The 20,000-nt window shown below is 44.9% G+C and overlaps 1 protein-coding gene across 2 annotated transcripts in view; it reads right to left on the reverse strand.

Annotated features, from left to right (window-relative positions):
• LOC143299218 (uncharacterized) overlaps positions 1-20,000 on the reverse strand; it is a 179,025-nt gene that overhangs the window by 97,591 nt on the left and 61,434 nt on the right. For both annotated transcript variants that reach the window (XM_076612413.1, XM_076612412.1), the window contains exon 2: positions 10,006-10,466. In XM_076612413.1, the coding sequence (XP_076468528.1) occupies positions 10,006-10,444 (439 nt within the window). In that variant the 5' untranslated portion in view covers positions 10,445-10,466. The remainder of the gene's footprint in view (positions 1-10,005; positions 10,467-20,000) is intronic.

The following is a 20,000-nucleotide window of genomic DNA, read 5'->3' on the forward strand; positions in this document are numbered from 1 at the left end:
AAGGTTAAAAATTTCAGTCCACGGTGTGAACATTTACTGTCAAGGGACTCAACACCGACTGAAACCTAACACAAGCCCACAATTTACTACGTCTCCGCAGGTCAAAGATCCCCCCTACCCAACAGAGCTCTCTTATTTCCATGCACATTCCACACGAACTGTCACGGCTTACCTTTTATGACGTACTCCGTCTGCTCCTGTGTCGTGGAATGTGATGTCATCAGTTATCACAGTCAAAACGCCGGAGTGACTTTGCTTCTAAGACAAAGGGAGTGGATCTTTCGCTTCACGTAAGCAGCAGTAGAACTGTCTCAGTGGTGCAACGAGAAAAGTCTCTTGGCCTGTACTGTTGTTGAGAACAACACGGACCAGATGTTGATTGTCTGACAGGAGGAACACTGCAGTCCTTGTGACCCACAGTGCACTCACCCCGGGTACAACCTGTGTACACCCTTCACCCGATCCGCTAGATCAAGGCTCGTAAAGGGAATGCCGACAGGTTGTTGTAACCGGTGTTCAAACTTTCGTTAGGTCATGTCATGCAGACCCCTAGAAGTCAGGGTGTCTGAAGGACTCCACTTCATGACAGTATGTCTGACACAGTTTACGGATCGACCTGTTTAACCAAGCAAGAGATTATCTTTCTACAAACATGTCCTCGGTGATAAAGCACAATCTAGACAAAGAAAAAAGAATATCATTAAACTAAACATTTTATTTCATTTTCACTTTTTTTCTTCATTCGAGACACATTAAATACGAAAAGGAACCAGGTGAATATTTATGCAAAGAGAAAAACAACTTTCAACAACACAGCTGCTCCCTTCGTGTGGTTTTTTGTTTGTTTGTTTGTTTTTTTAATTGCTTTTTTTATACACAAACTTCCACAAAAATGATGTCGGAAACATCGTGCATGTTAATCAGCCAGACGTAGGACTGTGTGGATCCTCTGTGTCCTATCCCCCCATCTTCTTCCCCCCTCTCACTTTCCCTAACCAGAGGATGACACAATCCACTCGATCCTCACTCCCGCGGACAGCAGACAGGTAAGCAGGAATGTGGACTGACCACTTGGCACTGCCCAGCAAGGACATCAAGTGGACAGGGCACTGGTCATCTGCGTGGACAGCCTATGGATACACCCCACGGTCCGCCAGTCACATGGTGACACTCGTAAACCCTCACTGCCCGGAAACAACAGTGGGGGACTCAGGCAGACTTACACATCAATTTACGTGTGGATAAATATATAATGTCCGTGCTGGTGCGCTCTCTCTCTCTCTCTCTCTCTCTCTCTCTCTCTCTCTCTCTCTACATATATATATATATATATATATATATCGGAAACTATGGAGCGAAAGTGAATGGAGCGTCTTAAACCTCAGAGACGCAAAGAAAAAAAGTCTTGCTGACATCATAACGGTCGAGGAGAAAAGACCCAACCGACAGTCCCCCAAACACCCCCTACTCCCACCCCCCAAAGAAGTTCTGTGCCAATAAGCAAGTTGCAGACCTCCTGTATCATGTCGGGTACATGTGACAACCCTGCAACACCCGATACACACCGGTTCCAGAACGCTCAGTCAGGAAGTTGGACAAACACAACGACTGGTGACGTCGTCCCGTGACAAAAAGCAATCAGTGGTCCGGACTTACGTCCCCGACGCAGCAAAGCGGGAGCAGTGTGTAAACCTACATACATACAACGTCACAAGGACCGCGCAGCAACAGCCTCCACAACTTCTCTCTTGATCTCTCCTCGCGTGACAAGGTTAATGATGTGAGTGGCAGTGTCTGTGTCACACCGGGACCTCCCCGTGGTATGGAAGAGTCTGTCACATAGGGGGGTGCTCTCTATCAGGCTGGCTGGAATGGTCAAGGCGCTATACAGCTGCTGCCAGAACTTCGTGAACTGATTAGGGCACGTACAGAATTACACCCGAGAGTGTCACAACGGTGACAATGACGTCAGATCTCCATGGGTTCTGATCGGGACGAGGTGCAGCCCTGGGGGTCGGCGTGGCGGAAACGTAACGGGGAACCTTAGACTCAAGAAGTGGTCAAGTTTACAATCAGGAAAACGAAAGAAACGAAACGAGCCAGAGAAAAAAAAATGGAGGTGGCACGACTGTCCCGGACCACGGAAGGGAGAGCTGATCCAAAATTGGACTTTTTCTCAAAGCTGTTGTTTTTTTTTTTATACCTTGCTGTGCGATTTGCTATTATATCAGAACCAAGAATGCTCAACGAATCTTTTTTTTTAATTTTTTTAAATTTTTTTGTTATTTTTTTTAGATAGCTGTCAGTTCAACAGCAAACTTTTTATTACAAAATATCATTCTCTTCCCAATATACAGAGCTTTCCCTTAAAGACACTGACTCCCGTGGCACAATACCAGTCATCACTTTTAATGTGACGTCAGGCTAGGCCACAAATGCCGACACCGCTATGTATTTTTCAACGTGCAGAACCAACTGGTATCGTTGGAGTAGAGGTATAGTAAATAAAAAACAAAAACAAAAAACAAAAAAAACTCTCAAGTTTAAATCGCATACGTCAGCGTTTTTATACGCAACCCCTACCCATCCACCCTCCAAAACTGTTTGCCGAGACGGCTTAGCAAACTGGTAAAACATTTAATTGAGATGTTCAGTGGTGTGTGCAATCTGCGCATGTAAAAGTATCCACTTCGAAAGAGGAGTTAACGCACTCTGAACTATTTTTGAAGACTTGTGCCAGGTGTTCGAACAATTCACACTGGAAAAGTGGTGTCGTGTAAAGGATTCATTTACTGTGCGTAAAAGAAACCATGGCGTGGAGGGCGTTAGCCGTTAAACATGGACAGAGCCCAACATGCTTGGTTTGCGAAAAGGTAAAAAAAAAAAAAAAAAGATCGGGTGGCACTGCACTGAGACGGTATCGATCAATCTCCTGTTTGAGAACAACTGAATTTGATACATTGGATCTGATCACACACACACACACACACACACACACACACACACACACACACACACACATAAGCACATACACAAAAATACAAACACAAACACAAGCACCCGCCCAACGCGCGCGCGCACACACACACACACACACACACACACACACACACAAACACCCGCCCAACACACACACACACACACACACACACACACACGTGGCGTGTGACCAGTGTTATACCAAACGACTCGACGCAAGGTAAAAAAGTGCACGACCTGCACGAACAAGTCACTAAGGGGGGTGGAGGAGGAGGGGGGAGGGGAGTAAGCAGTACAGTAACGAGACATTCGGCAGTAAATTATATAGCCTGGACTGCTGTGTTCTAACATATAATGCCCCCTCAAAACGCTTTCTCAGCACTCGACAGTTCTGCCCAGCGGCGAACCACCACCTATGGTATAATTGCCCCCTGACCCTCCCTCTCTCCCCCTCCCGCTAGCCCCCACCCCCCCCACCCCCAACTTCTTCTGTCTCCCCCCCCCCCCCCCCCCCCACACACACACACGTACACACTCCCCTTGCACCGCTGACAGAGGATTTCAGTAAGATCACGTCCGTGTCGGGATGTGGTTAAACGATTTTATCTTATGAATATTTATAACGGTATTAAGGCAGTGATGAGATTGTCTCAGTTTTGCTGTTGCGTGACGAACGTCTGTTATGACTTCTTGACATTGGACTGCTGGGCTGGATGGTCAAGAGAACTCACGCACGCACATACACACAAACTCGCACACATAAACTCGCACACACACAGACACACACAGACACAGACACACACACACACACACACACACACACACACACACACACACACCTGCGATCATCAGCTCCTCTCCAATAAAAGTAGAAAACAAACCAATTTTCTTTACTCCCCAGCTTTTCTGGAGCAAGCTGATAATTGAGTAGATCTATCACTGAAGATGAACCCTCCAATGCAGAGTAGAAATAAAGAAAGAATAATACTGGGAGCAGAGTAGTTGACCAGGCTGCCAGACTGAAAGAACAGCAGAAAAACAAGTTAATAGAGAAAGAAAGACGTCGAAGAAGGAAAGGGGGTGAAGAAGAAGAAGAAGAAGTAGGGGTAGGAGAAGAAGAAGGAGGGCGACGAGGAGGAAGAAGAACAAGAGGGATAGAACGACGAAACAACGAAATAACGAGGTCTTGGGTCTGTGATGGCCTGGAGGTAACGCGTCCGCCTAAGAAGCGAGAGAATCTGAGCGCGCTATCTTCTCCCCCTCCACTAGACCTTGAGTGGTGGTCTGGACGCTAGTTATTCGGATGAGACGATAAACCGAGGTCCCGTGTGCAGCATGCACTTAGCGCACGTAAAAGAACCCACGGCAACAAAAGGGTTGTTCCTGGCAAAATCCTGCAGAAAAATCCACTTCCACAGGAAAAACAAATAGAACTGCACGCAGGAAAAAAATACAAAAAATTGGTGGCGCTGTACTGCGCTCTCCCTGGTGAGAGCAGCCCGAATTTCATACAGAGAAATCTGTTGTGATAAAAAGAAATACAAATACAAATATCTTACATCCCCACCTCACACACACACACACACACACACACACACACACACACACACACACACACACACACATACAAACACACACACATTATGTATGCTTGTGCCTGCGTGCCTCTCTTTCTGTCACACACACACACACACACACACACACACACACACACACACACACACACACACACACGCACGCACGCACGCACTTGATGGATGGAGCGGGGTCAACCCATCACACAATGTAGCCAAGTATCGTGACAATGTCAGCACCTTGCCTCTCTCCCCCACAGTCACGTCGGCATACAAATGGTGGACCTGTCACTACACTGTCAGTGGCGTTACGATCCACTATGCCACGCCTGTTCGCCCAATTTTGTGCCTGAACGTTTTCTAATCTTTGTACTACCAATGCCCCCGCGAAACGCACCAACACGTACATTCGCGTGCGCGCGTGCACACACACACACACACACACACACACACACACACACACACACACAAGTACATACACTCGCGCGAACGCAGATTCACCATGCATGCATTTAACTCTCTCTCTCTCTCTCTCTCTCTCTCTCTCTCTCAATCTCTCCCTCCCGTCTTCATCCCACTCTCTCTCTCCCCCTCCCCTTTCCCTCTCTCTGTTTCTTTCAACCCCCGCGCGTGTGAATGTGTCCCACATACCTTTATTGCACGAGTACGCTGCTATCAGCGGACAATCAAGGTTTTTTGTATTGTCCAAGTCAGTGTGGATTTTGCTTTTTCTGCACGCACCACGGTGAGTTTTCGTTACAACAGGGAGTGGTATCTACAAGGTAGGCGTTAGTACCGGGAATGTTAAGTATGTCAACAGGTAAAAAGAAAAAAAAAAGAAAATGAAAAAGAAATGGGAAGGAACAGAGAGGTATGTCGACAACCGGAAGTGAAACTCTAGTCGGAACATACGTCGTTGAGGATGCAAGGACAGGCAGACAAACAGACAGACACCCCACCTCCATATCGACCGCACTCCTATCTGACTAAGCACTTTTTGTTGTTGTTGTTGTTGCTTCATATCATGTTACAAATATTTGTTATTGCTGTTTTGATATTGATCATTCTGTTGAACGAAACAAACGAGCAATGTTTTCCTGCTCAACGCCTTACATTAGCTTGCAATACGGAAGGATATAAAATTTTGCATGAATCAAGAAACATCTTCAAAAGATCCAGCTTGAGAGAGACAAAGGTGAGGGAGGGGGAGGAAGCCGGAGAGAGAGAGAGAGAGAGAGAGAGAGAGAGAGAGAGAGAGAGAGAGAGAGAGAGAGAGAGAGAAAGAGAGAGAGAGAGCTCGTGAATGAAATTTTATTCTATGAGGGTAATGGAACAAACACAGTGTGTTTATTTACATCCGACCCTAGGCAAAGAAAATTAATTTGAAAGAAAAAAGTGGAAACATTCATAAAGGAACATTATCAAAATTAATAAAATTGTACAAACATAAGTATGAATATTCATGTACAATACAATAAAGCAATGAATAAACACTAAACAATAAGGACGAGAGATGAGATGCGAGAAGACGAGATTTAAATAATGAAGTAGGTATGGAAGAAAGAAAGAGACAGACAGATCTTTTGACAAAGAGAGAAACTGACAGAGGGGATATACATTGAATAAAAAAAACAACCTAATAGATGAGAGAGAAATTTATTATAAACATATTAATACAAAGAGTATTGTAGATAACGAGAGAAAAAGATAGATGAGAGAGAAATAAACATTGGTTTATCAATATTAATATTTCTGATAACGAGGAAGAGAGAGAGAGAGAGAGGGAGAGAGAGAGGGAGAGACAGAGAGAGAAGTGAAAGGAATATCAACACGAATATGAAAAAAAAAAAAAAATGAATACACACTTGCTGACGTATGTTAACATTTGAGTTGTCAAAGTGGGGGGTATAATTTACGCGTGTGCTATCGTCAAGAGGGCACGGTCACGGACAGGTTTTCTGGTATGCAGTTGTGCCTTCGGATGTTTTATGTTCGTTACAATTCAGAGAAAGATAGAAGGAGGAGGGTGGGGGGGGGGGGGTAAGAGAGAAAGACAGACAGAGACAGAGAATTACCGTGAGAGAGAGAGAGAGAGAGAGAGAGAGAGAGAGAGAGAGAGAGAGAGAGAGAGAGAGAACTTTTATTTGGGAGGGGACAGGCGGTGGGGGTTTGGGGGCGGGTGAGAGGTTCAGGGGAGCTGAGGGCAGGGGGGAGGGGGCCGGGAGAGGGGGAGGGGAGTGAGGGGCTTTCTGCGCGAAAGCGACAAACCTGTAACAAGCCACGCAAAGAAAAAAAGTGTAGGCGGGGGATAAATATGTGTGCGCGGGGGGCGGGGGGGGGGGGGGGGGGGGGGGGGGGGGGGGGCGGAGGGGGACGTGTATGTATGTATGTATGTATGTAGTGTGTGTGTGTGTGTGTGTGTGTGTGTGTGTGGTGTGTGTGTGTGTGTGTGTGTGTGTGTGTGTGTGTGTGAAGCCGACGATTTGGGCCTTATAAATTATGCACAGAGAGAGAGAGAGAGTGTGTGTGTGTGTGTGTGTGTGTATGTGTGTGTGTGTATGTGTGTGTGTGTGTGTGCGTGTGTGTGTGTGAAGCCGACGAATTGGGCCGTATTGATCATGTAATATACCTTACTGACGGGTGGAAGGAAGAGGGGGGGATATATAGCTGGTGGTTGTCGTGTTCCAACAGGATTAGTCCTGTCCACACTCCGGCCAGCGCCTCCCCCCCCCACCCCCCTCCCACCCCCTCGTCTCCCTCCCCCCTCTCCCTTGGCTCCCCTCCTACCTCCTCTCACAACCTTGTAAGCAGAACTCTGAGCAAATAAAAAAATTACTTCAATCTTCTTATCCGCAATGTCTGTATCCCTCGTCTCTCTCTCTCTCTCTCTCTCTCTCTCTCGCTCTCTCTGTCTCTCTGTATATCTTTCTGCCACTTCATCCCTCTCTCTCCACAAACACCAATGAGAGACGGGACACTCAGCCTGATTTGACTAAAGTCTTGTCGATGTAATCCCCAGACGCGGCGACTAGCGCTGGGATTTGTGGCTCATCACGCGTTCTCTAACCCTCATGAACGGACTCGTTTAATGACCAGTTTAGGCCTACACGTTTCCCCCTGATTAGTTTTATACTTCTTGTAAATTCAGGCGAGCACTTGAACAGTGACGAATAAATATCAAAACGCTAACTGCGTCGTCATGTAAATTTAAATAAAAGTAAGTGTGGGGTGTATTTTCACTGGAAGAGTTAATTGAAAACTCCGAAGGTGTGCTGTTTGCGAAAAAAACAAAAACAAACAAAAAAAAAACAACTTTCGAATAAGTAAATTTATGTCTTTCAGTAATTTTACGAGTAGTGAACCAAGGCTGTCTTTAAAGATTACATTACATAATATCACACACACACACACACACACACACACACACACACACACACACATAAATAGATAAACAGATCGATAGATAGATAATCGTACAACATACTATATTCGCGTCTTCGATTCCCTCCTCTTCATACAGAACCTATGAATTTCTCTCTCTAAAACGTTTTAAGTGTTTGGGTTTTTTTATCATGTGCGCGCATGAGTGTGTCGTGAATGAGTGAATAAGTGTGTGTGTGTGTGTGTGTGTGTGTGTGTGTGTGTGTCTGTGTCTGTCTGTGTCTGTCTGTGTCTACTGTATGACGCGTGCGCGCGTATGTGTGTCGTACTTGTGTGCTTGTGAATGTGAAGACCTGAGTTAGTTTGCGTGGGCCTTTACGAACCTACGTTTATTCATAGGCACACTTGGTACGTGCTGCATCGGGGTATATTATTCAATGCACATTATGCGCCCCCCCCCCCTTCCCCAACTCCTCACGCGTACGTTCTGTGCGTACATGGTGCGTGCACACACATTTCATATGCACAGGATTGCACAACTATAATTCGAATAACTGTACACAGATTTTTTTTCAAGTTCCTTGTCGGTCGTGTGGTGACGGCGAGGAAAGAGGAAAGCACTATTAACTTGATACACTGACATTCTTCCCGAAACTGAAACTCCCATCCTAGGACAGAATCATGTCCGGCATTCGCCTTCCTCCGCCATAAACCTGCTCACCACCCGTAACCAGAAACGGTAATATAACTAACAGTCATAATTCTGAAGACAGCCATTTTATCGTCCTGTTTTTCAACAACAACTTGTCAGTTTACGTTCTGTGTCTGCGTCCAGTTTAGTTCTAAACAACTCACTGAGGCCTGGAAAGTGTCGGTTCTTGGTGCACATACCAGCATCGTATCTCTTTACCTAACTGAGAGATGAATTAAATTGTTGCGCTGTTTGACTTTCATGTTGCTTGATGGGTAAGGCTTTTAGGTTCACTTTATTGCCACTTTGTCAGGTTCAAAACATGCATTTACGATTTACATAAATTACGAAAAATTGTTTCTTGCACACACACACACACACACACACACACACACACACACACACACACACACACACACTCACACACACATGCAGACTGTAAATGTTTAGTTTCAGTGTTTGCATGCACTTGTTCTTCTCCACTGTTTGTGTGTGCGTGCGCTTACCTTGTTTGTTTCAAATTAATATCCACATATTAATCAGTTTATTCAGTATCATTTGTTTATTCATTCCTCAATATTGACGATTTCACAAATGGGCCAGGTAATCTGATTTCAATATGTATCTTTTCTGTTTCCTGTCTCTCAGTTTCATTTTTTTTCTTTCGTTTGTTTTTGGAACATTATTCATCGTTGTCACTCATCATCATCATCAAAATTATTATCATTATTACCATTATTTATTCATTTTATATTACCAAATTTTATCATCATCATCATCATTATTATTATTATTGTTGTTGTTGTTGCCATTACTGTCATTATGATGCTTATCATCAGTATCATTTTAACATACATCAGAAGGTCGGAAACTAAACCCGACCTACAAAATTCAAACTAATTGCAGGCATGATGAGATAAACACTTTAACCAATAAAAGACCGTGATGCAGCCCTGGCATCGTCATGAAGCAGTGTGCCCATGTATATAACATATGCATCCCTGCTCATCAGAGTATTCCAGACAATTTGCGCAGCTGACACACTGACAAACACACGTTCTATACCAACACACGACCCAAACAGGTGTAAAGTGTGTCAGGTGTTTAGTGTGTGTCTGATACCTTCTTTTCCCTGTCGTCTGCCTGGCTAGTACCCAGACGTTTTGTGTTGTTTCTGCCTGTTAGGCCGACTACGTCAGTGTCCCATTGTGGTGAGGTCGTCGGCGTCACCTGTTTGAAAAGTGGATCGTTTCCGAATAATTCCTTCGTTTTACAGTCTTTCGCTTTGCGGAGATGATTATAAGCATGTTTATCTACTCCTCCAAACAAAAAGCCCCCCAAAACATAAAAGTAATGGCTAAAAAAACTAAACTGGCTTACCTGTAGCAAATCTGTCAATGAACTCTTCGTTTTCGATGATGTACTCCAAGCTGGTTTTGTTATCCATGACTTGCCGCATACACTCTACACAGTACGCTTGAAGCAACACACTGTAAAAACTGACGTTTTCTTCCTCCGTGAACTTAGCCTCCAAATTGTGGAAGAGGATTTGCAAGCCATGGTGTTGCAGGAAGACGGACAGCCATTCTTGTTGAAGCGGCTCGCGCCTCCGAAGCAGACGAATGAGCAGTGTGTAGAGACTGACAGAGCACGCGCTCGCCCCGCCGATCAGACGGACCGCTCTCTCCGGGGCGATGTAACGCGCGCTGCTGTAGGCCCGCGGCTCGCTGAGCCAGCCAATCGCCAGGCGTTTCACGGCCTGGGTCCAGCGCGACACTGTCGGAGTGCCAGAGGCGGGGGTTGTCCCTCCTCTCTCCATCTCTGGGGACCCCTGTCAGCCTCTGTGGACAGAACAGACACGGCACTGGTCATTTTCTGGTCTGATGTCACACCTGATCCAGTTTTGAAAGCAAGGAATTGTGTGTGGCAGGTAGGGGGGGTTGTATGGACAACAGGTGTGTTTGGAGGGGTTGGCTCTACTCAGTACCACTGGCAAAGAGTTCACTTCAAGCGGCTAAACGACACAGGGCGGGGGAGAGGGTGACGGTGACGGTCGCTCCACACACACACTCCACACGTCTTTCTTTCATTCAGAAACTAACACACGACTGACTGTATTAGGTGCAAGCCAGGTGAACCCATCTGGATAAGAAGCACGGTGGAGAGGAAACAGCCAGGTGGTGAAAACGATACCTATGAGATCACTGAAAAAGATCTAAGGAGAAGGGGGAAAGACAGAAAGAGAGAGAGAGAGTAAAAATGAAAAAAAGAAGTGTTTTTGTCGATGTTTGGTGTCAACGAAGGTCTGTTTGCTTCAGAAGATGAATCAGCCAAGGGCAGATTATAAGTGATTCAGTTGTTATTGTTGTCAGTGTCGTAATCACCATTGATAGCGATGGCAGAACGAGAACGATCATATTAATGATGTTTGACTGCACGTGGACAATGTTGCGCACTTGTGGTGATATCTAGACTGATAATGCATCGCCACACACACAGATGGATAGGATACGGGACTGATATTAATTTTGTCCAAGATGTAAAGCCCGGTTGGAAGAGAGAGAGAGAGAGAGAGAGAGAGAGAGAGAGAGATACCGGTTGAGCGTATGCGCGAGTGCGCGCATGTGTGTGTACTTTTTTTTTTTTTGTTTGTTTGTTTTGTTTTTGCTGCTCCATCATCTGCACCGTTTCAGTTCACACACACGGCAGTCCATAGGGAACTATCGATGTTATGTCTCCAGGAGGCCACACACCGGACGAGATCCTGCACTGCTGCTGAGTCACTTCGGCGGCGTTCGGCAGTGCCTGTTCTGAACTGAAGACCGCGACAATACTCACCCCAAGCGCGGAAGTGGAGAGGAATCGAATCTTAGGTCACCATGAGAGCAGGGCATGAAAGGCCACAGAATTTAGGGCTTTTTTTTCCATATTGATGATGAAGAAGGAGGAGGACGACAATGATGATGATGATGACGATGCTGCTGTGGAGGTCCGTTTAGATTTGGGACTTCGTGACAAGACTGTAATCTACGCTTTCTGTCATAATATCACGGCGTCAACCAGGCCCGAGAGATACAGACACTTGCAGTGTTGGTCAGGAAATTAGAGCAACACACCCAAAGACGCATCCATGAAGTGGATGATACTCGACCGACTGTGTTGTACCAGTCTTCCAATTTTAGCCCATAGCACACTCAACTCTGGGTAGGAGCCGGCTGCGGACCGAAAAACCCACCTACGCTGGGATTCGAACTCGCATCCTACCAGCCGTCAGTCTGCGACGCTAACCACTTCGCCACGGCGGCTGGTGTACATGTGTGTATGTATGTATTTTGTGTGTGGGCGGGGGCTGGGGGGTTGGGTACATTTATGTGTGTTTGTTGGTTGGTTGGCTGGTTGATTGGTTGTGTGTGTGTGTGTGTGTGTGTGTGTGTGTGTGTGTGTGTGCGTGTGTTTGTTTGTGTGTGTGTGTGTGTGTGTGTGTGTGTGTGTGTGTGTGTGTGTGTGTGTGTGTGTGTGTGTGTGTGCCATTCAATTATGCATTCGTTACTTTAACTAACACTGGACTGACTATATTTTCTCGTCAACATGCGCAGTGGTAAACGTCGGCGATTTTTAATGCTGGTCCAGTCTAATTTTGTCTGGTATAGTGTATCAAACACATTCTTTTTTTAGGCACGTGCTTTCTTATAAAACAAACAAACAAACAAACTCTGATTTCTTTGTGTCATATTTCGATACATTTCAACATTTTCAAAGCAAAATCATTTAAATTATCTCATTTATTTTCGATTTTCAAACCGGGCATTGTTCAGTATATTTTTTTCACTTTATTGTATGGACAACAGTTGTGTTTGGAGGGGTTGGCTCTGTTTGTTGTACATCATTACATCGTATTTTACATTTCATTTTAGCACCCCCATATATAATATTTTCAGTTACAGTTTCAAGAAGGCGTCAAAGCGTGCGGAATTATCCATATACGCAACACCACGTCTGCTTGAAAAAAAAAAAAAATTACACTTTCATAATCATCACGTTTTTCTCTGTGCCGACAAACAGAGACATGTATCAGAAGAGTGGGCCGTGTTTGAAGGTCTGATCCTTGTCTAACACCTGACCTGACTTCCCCAATCCTCCACACAACCTGACGTGTGGACAGAGCCACGTGCCACATGTGGGAGGCGAGGGGTGCTGTTTGCACGTAGGAGGGTGGGGGTGGGGAGGGAGGTTATGGGTCGGGGTGCCTCCTGCTCTCCTCTCTCCACCCCCCCCCCCTCCCCCCTTCCTTTGGTGGGGGGATTAAAAGGCACTTGCACCGTTATAATCTGGGGGGATCAGGATAAAACACCCCCACGAGCCTCCCTCAAACATTGGAACTGTCTTTCTTTTTTAAGTGGTGGGGATCTCTCTGTCTACATGTCTCTGTGTGTCTGTCTGCCTGTATCTATCTATCTATCTATCTATCTATCTATCTATCTATCTATCTATCTATCTATCTATATATATATATATCAGTCTGTCTGTCTGTCTTTATCGAGCACGTGTGGTTGTGTGTGTGTGTGTGTGTGTGTGTGTGTGTGTGTGTGTGTGTGTGTGTGTGTGTCTGTGTGCGCCTGTGTGTGTCTGTGTGTAAAAGTAAATGCGTACGCGTTTCAATGAGCGCGCCCGTGAATGGTAAACCCATTGATTGATATTTTGAGTGTGTGAAGTGCCAATGTCTTGATCTATTGAGGTGTCTCAACGCACGCACCCGTTTAATCTCTTCACGGCACCACACCAGCAAACAGGAGCAGAAAGGATCCACCCATAGACAGCTGGGTATCAAGATAACCAGCCAGATAAACTACCGTCAGTCCAGTCAGGAAAACCAAAAAGACAGACTGATGTGTGTGGGCGAGACTGGAAGACTAGACTCGGTGTCTGTGGGCAGAAACAAGCCTGTCAAAATCTGACCCCTGGGTGCTTATGATGGTATCTCAAAGTCGCATGTGCAGCATTCTCCTACCAACCCACGACAACAGCTACAAAAATTATTGATAGCACACCGACTGTACTGTATACAACTATTGAACACACTGTGATAGCATTCGAAAGAGGTGAATTTGGGGTGAAGGGTGGAAAACGCGGCGTTCACGATGTTCCAGCTCGCAAAATCCGAAAAACTGAAGTTTCGGCGATCTGACTCGTTCGCAAACGGAAGAAAGTTTCATGGAAAACGCATTGTTGTCTGTATAATGCGATACAACACGATGCGACATGACTCGATGCGACAGGATGGGATACAGAATGACACAAGGATCCTGTGATATCGCCTGACAGGATACGGTACGATACGATTCCATGGGGGCGATGGGCAGAGCAGGACAGAGGGGATAGAGCAGTGTAGTGTTGTGCACTACAGTACAGTGCAATGCAGCGCAGCACAGCACAGAATAGCACAGCACAGCACAGCGCACGACAGTACAGTACAGTTCGGTAAAGTGTTATCCAATTCAGAGAAGAACAGTGCAATGCAGTGCAACACAGTACCACGCAATATCATACATTATGGTGTTATGAAAATCATTGCAACTATTGCAACACACAGGTGGGCGTGCGCGTGCGCGCGCGCGCTCGAGCACACACACACACACACACACACACACACACACACACACACACACACACACACACACATGCAGAGACAGAGATAGAGAGAGCTGAGATCAACCTGAACCAATACACAGGAATTTATTGTTCACCAACACCTCACACTGTTAATTTATTTAGCCACGGTCGAAACAGGCGAGATAAATTCAACAGGTTATACACTCCGTTTCTGTACACTCTTCTTCTTTGTCACCCCCTTGTATTTACTTATTTATTCATTTTGTAATATTTCTGCTCGGTCGTAGGTTTCTCGGGTATTTAGGGGCAACAGGGGTTATCTTACTGCGACACCTCCTTCTACCCAAAAGCCCAACTCCCCGCCCGCCCCCTCCCCCCACCTCCTGGCCCCACCAACAGGAAGCACACCACAACCCGCTTCTCGTGCCCCCATAGCCAGTTTAGTGCTGTGTCTACTCTTCCTGCTGTAATGTTGGGTACATTAGGTATGTTTCTTCATGGCTCTTCTGAAGCTGCTGTTTGTTTTGGGGTTGTGGATGTTGTTGTTGCTGTTGTTGTTGTTCTTGTTGTTGCTGTTGTTTGTTTGGTTGTTTGATTTTTGTCTTCTGTATTGTTATTGTTTTTTGTTCCATGTGTTTGCGTATCCGTACATCTGTATCCCCCCCCCCCCCCCCCCATCTGTTAATCTTTCTACGTACATGGCTGCTCTCTCTGTCTGTCTGTCTGTCTATCTGCTCTCTTTCTCTCTCTCACTTTCAAAATAAACTCATAGTAAAAAGTAAACTGGGAGTGAAACATTGGGTTAAAGCTAAACGAAATGAGATTTGCATACATAATTATTGCTAAATTAAAAAGTTGAGGATATAATTATACGGATTTGTGCGCACGCACACTTCGCTGGTCATTTCATGATTATTCAAGATAGAGCTCGTTTTCATTTTCATAAACAAATTAATTTGACACTCTCTGTACCTGTTTATTATGGCAAGGTTAAGATTGGGAATATCTGACGCAACTGGAACGCAGACAAAGAAAAGAAGAAGAATTTATGGCTTGCTCGTGCATCATTATCGCTATAAACGTCAAAATGACCAACACGTTCTTTGTCCTTTGTGTGTAAAGGTGCGAAGAGAATAAAGTTCACTTTGAGTTTTGTTGTCCCGTGTTGAATGAACTTAGAAATCACTTAACGGATCCGAACCAGTGAAGGCAACACCCCCTATTCAGATTGTATTAATATCATCCACTAAGGAAGTCGTTTTTAAGCAGTTGTCAATATACTTATACATAGCTTTCAAAGTCAGAACTACAAGTTGCGGTTGAGTGATTGTATGCTTGTTTGTGAATAAGTAATGCTGGTTATTGTGTTGTTTGTTGTTTTTTTCTGAAGTGCCTGCTTACAACACCACTATATGAAGAAAATATCCGTGTCCGTATCCATGTCCGTCTCTCTCTCTCTCTCTCTCTCTCTCTCTCTCTCTCTCTCTCTCTCTCTCTCTCTCTCTCTCTCTCTCTCTCGAATACAGCTAATACACCAACAGCAAAAAACTGAGATCCCCATAACGCACTTTAGATATATGTTTATATTGAGCACTTCTGTAGGTCGGAAATGTTCATATTCTGAATGTGATATCTATTTGAGGAACATGCAAGAAGTTTTGAGTGTTTTCGTTCATTTGAAATAAGAACAGAATTGATCACTAAAAAACAAAACAACGAGAAACAAAACGTCCAGTCCCTGAATAACTCACTTATATTGATGTTTTATGTTTTAATAAAGACCATCTACCCAAAGCTATTGAAATTGCTAAAGTTACACCTGTTTTTAAGCGTGGTGATCATTCATTCATTCATTCATTTTCATTCATTCTTCCTTTTATCTACCTACACAATTGTAACCATTACGAGAGCACAGCCCTTGCATGTTTTTGTGAACTTTGACCTTCACCTTTGCCACAAATTTGAGTTGACTTCTGCTCCTCCCCTAATCCTTGACATTTATCCTAATCCTGTGCTGAATTGCACAGCCCCTTAATCCATACCTACCCCTCACCGCTCGCCACTCAGCCCGACACACTTCGTGCCTTACATAGCTGAGAAAGAACGGCGTCATGCCATGCTCATACACCTTCCTTGTCACTGCTTGCAATTTTTGTACCACCGGTTTTGTTGTTGTTGTGCTTTGAACAGGAAATCTTGTATTTCTCATTGTGCTGGCACTATGCGCGCAGTGCGAAATAGGTGATTTAAAATGTAACTGTGATACCCTGGTGAGCATCACAAAAACAACCCCATTCTTCTTTATACCTCCACGAACTGCACTGGCTGCAGTTATAGTTGTTCTGTCTGAAGATACCCCAGATACACACAAAACAAATTCAGTGCTTTAGATATGTCCTAGCTGCAGTATAAATAACAGCAGAAAGCAGCAGTTGCAAAGACAGTAGTGGTTAAGCAGTTGCTGAGTAGCATGTAACAGTTGTTGTAACAGTCGTAACAGCGCATGAATCATTGTGGGCAACTATGAAGCTGCGGAACATCAACTACAACTTGATCAAGGTGATACAGCGTCTGTATGAAAATGCCAGTATAGCAGTATACTTCGATGACAACATTGGAGACTGGTTCAGAATAAATGTTGGAGTTAGACAAGGCTGTTTACTATTTCCTTCTCTCTTCAACATCTTCCTGGAGAGGATTATAACTGACGCACTTGAACACCATAAAGGAACCGTCAGCATCTGTGGCAGGGCAATCACCAACCTACGTTATGCCGATGACATTCACAGACTGGTAGGGAATGAAGAAGATCTTGTGAACCTGGTGGGATGCCTTGACAAAACATCTGCAGCTAATGGCATGGAGATCAGCGCAAAGAAGACCATACTGATGACTAATAACTCAGACGGCATCAGCTCCGAAACTGGAATCAACGGTGAAAAACTGGAAACGTCCAAAGTTTCAAGTATCTCAAAGCAATCGTTTTGGACGAAGGATCCAAGCCAGAAATACTTTCTAGCCAGACAACAACAGCGCTGAAAAAACTGAGGCCCATCTGGAATGACAGCAACATCGCGCTCAGCTCAAAGATCAGATTGATGCGTCCCCTTGCCATTTCCATATTTCTGTAAGCCTGCGAGGCATGGACCTTTACAGCTGAACTACAGAATAAGACAGATGCCACAAAGGTGAGATGCTTCCGGAAGATCACATGCAGAGACCACATCACAAAAGATGAAGTGCGGAGAAGTCACATGATAATCTACTGACCACTGTAAAGAAAAGGAAAATGAAGTGATATGGCCACGTGTCGCGTTAATCAGAAATGGTAAAGCCTTTCCTGTAGGGAACAGTGCAGCAGGGAGCACGAAGAAGAGGCAGAGAGAAGAGGGCATGGGAGAACAATGTCTCAGAGTGGACAGGTCTGAGTAAGACAGTCAGGACAGACAACCGGAGGGAAGAGGAAGTTGGTTGCCAATTATTGTGAAGTGCCCCCACGGTCTATGAGACGACTGGATAGATAGTAAACAGCGACAGCCGCCGCAGCAGCGACAGTATTAATCGACAATTGCGGTTGTTCAAAGCAGCAGTAACTACCCATCCAAAACAATAGCAAGTGAGCACAGTAACAGTAGCAGTGGCAGCAGGATCAGCCCACTTGCCGAGGACAGTGGCTTTCTCCTGACTAACCCCTCATTACGTATTCATAGCTGGCGGTCCCCGGAGTTCCCCTTCACTTCCTCCCTGTGGAGAATTGAACTCCAACCACCTGGTGGCCATGTCTGCGTCAAGTGACCCGTGAAAGTGACACTGACAGCTGTGTCCAAGCTGACACCACGAGTTGATGCTTAAAGGATTAACTGACCACCTTCTGCTTGTTAGGGAACTGAGTGAGGGGTGGGGCTGTACTTGGTTCTCTCCCCCCCCTCCACACACACACTCCCCCAACTCTGGTAATTATTCGTGCAACTGCGCGCTGTGTGTGTGTGTGTGTGTGTGTGTGTGTGTGTGTGTGTGTGTGTGTGTGTCTCAATCTCTCATTCACACACACGCGTACAACTACATGTTACACACACACACTCTCTCTCTCTCTTTCTCTCTCTCTCTCTCTCTCTCTCTCTCTCTCTCTCACACACACACACACACACACAGATGGAAGGGGGTGGTTTATGTGTCTGCTTGTTTCTGAATCATTGCTCATCGTCCATTGCTGCATGTAATTATGACATATTTTATGACGGTAAAATCAGATGTCTGTTTTGTAAAGTGTCACCAACACGTGACATTTTTTGTTGTCCACCATCCAGGAATATGATGAAAACAAACATTTATTTGACTAGAATATTAGTTAAACCATACCATTTAAATTAAAGCTATTGATATCGTCAACCTCAACTGGAGAAAGATTTTTGTTTTGTTTATAAACAAATATAAGAACTAAAATGAAAAACATAATTTGATATATTCAGCTTTCTAATGTTAAACAGTTGTATTTGTTTATGATATTCTTATAATAAATATGTTTGCACAACCTTTTATATATGGGGTCACATTCTATCTTTCTATTGAAAATACGCTCGTACACCCATATTAATCTCTCTTTCAGTATTCACAGGAACGGTAACAGAATGCTATTGTCATCACGTCCCCATTCCCAGCATCCCAATGCAATGGTGCCTATGGCCTGAATGCAATAAAATATTCATTCATTCATTCACTCTCTCTCTCTCTCTCTCTCTCTCTCTCTCTCTCTCTCTTTCTCTGTGTGTGTGTGTGTGTGTGTGTGTGTGTGTGTGTGTCCCCCCTCCTTCCCTTTGATGTGATCTCCCAAGAACGGATTTTTTTCACATAGATTAAACCTTGTGTTGTTCTCGTTCAACTGAACAAACAATTGCCGAAACTGTGCCGTCCATGCCAATACCATAGAAAACGCACGACGATGACTAGTTCAGCCCCAACAATTGCTCTTCGACCAACTCCTGATTGAAGGTACCCCTTTCCCAGAGTGAGTACCGTGTGACCCCCCGTCATGTCTGCCGTTGCGTCTTTCACTGATCATTTCCCACTGACTGCTGAGGGCCTCAGTCCCCGTAATGAAGGTATCCGGAAGGACTAATTACTGTTTAGGGTGTGACAGTTATCTCCAAAGGCGCCAAAAAACAAGGTGACTAACTCCCGAATCTTGTGCCGTTGACTCTCCTGTCCTCAAAGGGCATCGGGTATGTTGGGGGTACCGTTCTCAGGGCTATTTAGTAGCCGTAATTCAATACTTTTACTGCCATTCAATATCGCCTCTGAGTCAGGTCCACAGCACTCGTGGTTCCCTCTGACAAAGGTCATTCACTCATCTGGGGTTTTTTTTTCTGTGTCACAGCGTCGCCAAAAAGTCGTGTCGCATGGAACGGAAAATAATGTCGTACCATGTATGTGTGTGGGGGGGGGGGGGGGGGGGGGGGGGGGGGGGAAGAAGTTCACGATAGCGTTCTAAGAACATGGTCACCTAGAACGATGCATTTGTGGTTCTTTGTTGTTGTTGTTGTTGTCCCTAATGACACAAACATACTGAATAAAAGCGAAATCAGTATGATACTTTTTCTGTTATTTTTTGTGTTTTTGTTGTTGTCATTGTTTTTGGTTTTTTTTGTTTTTTTTAATCTTTCTAAAATTATTTTTTATATAATGCTGTATCTGTTTTGTGCAGGAGAGGATGGGGGGTCGGGGTAGGGGGAGGCAGAAGTATACTTCTTTTCATTATACCAAGAGCT

This window comes from Babylonia areolata, chromosome 24 (genome assembly GCF_041734735.1).
Source record: "Babylonia areolata isolate BAREFJ2019XMU chromosome 24, ASM4173473v1, whole genome shotgun sequence".
Classification (NCBI taxonomy): Eukaryota; Metazoa; Mollusca; class Gastropoda; order Neogastropoda; family Buccinidae; genus Babylonia; species Babylonia areolata.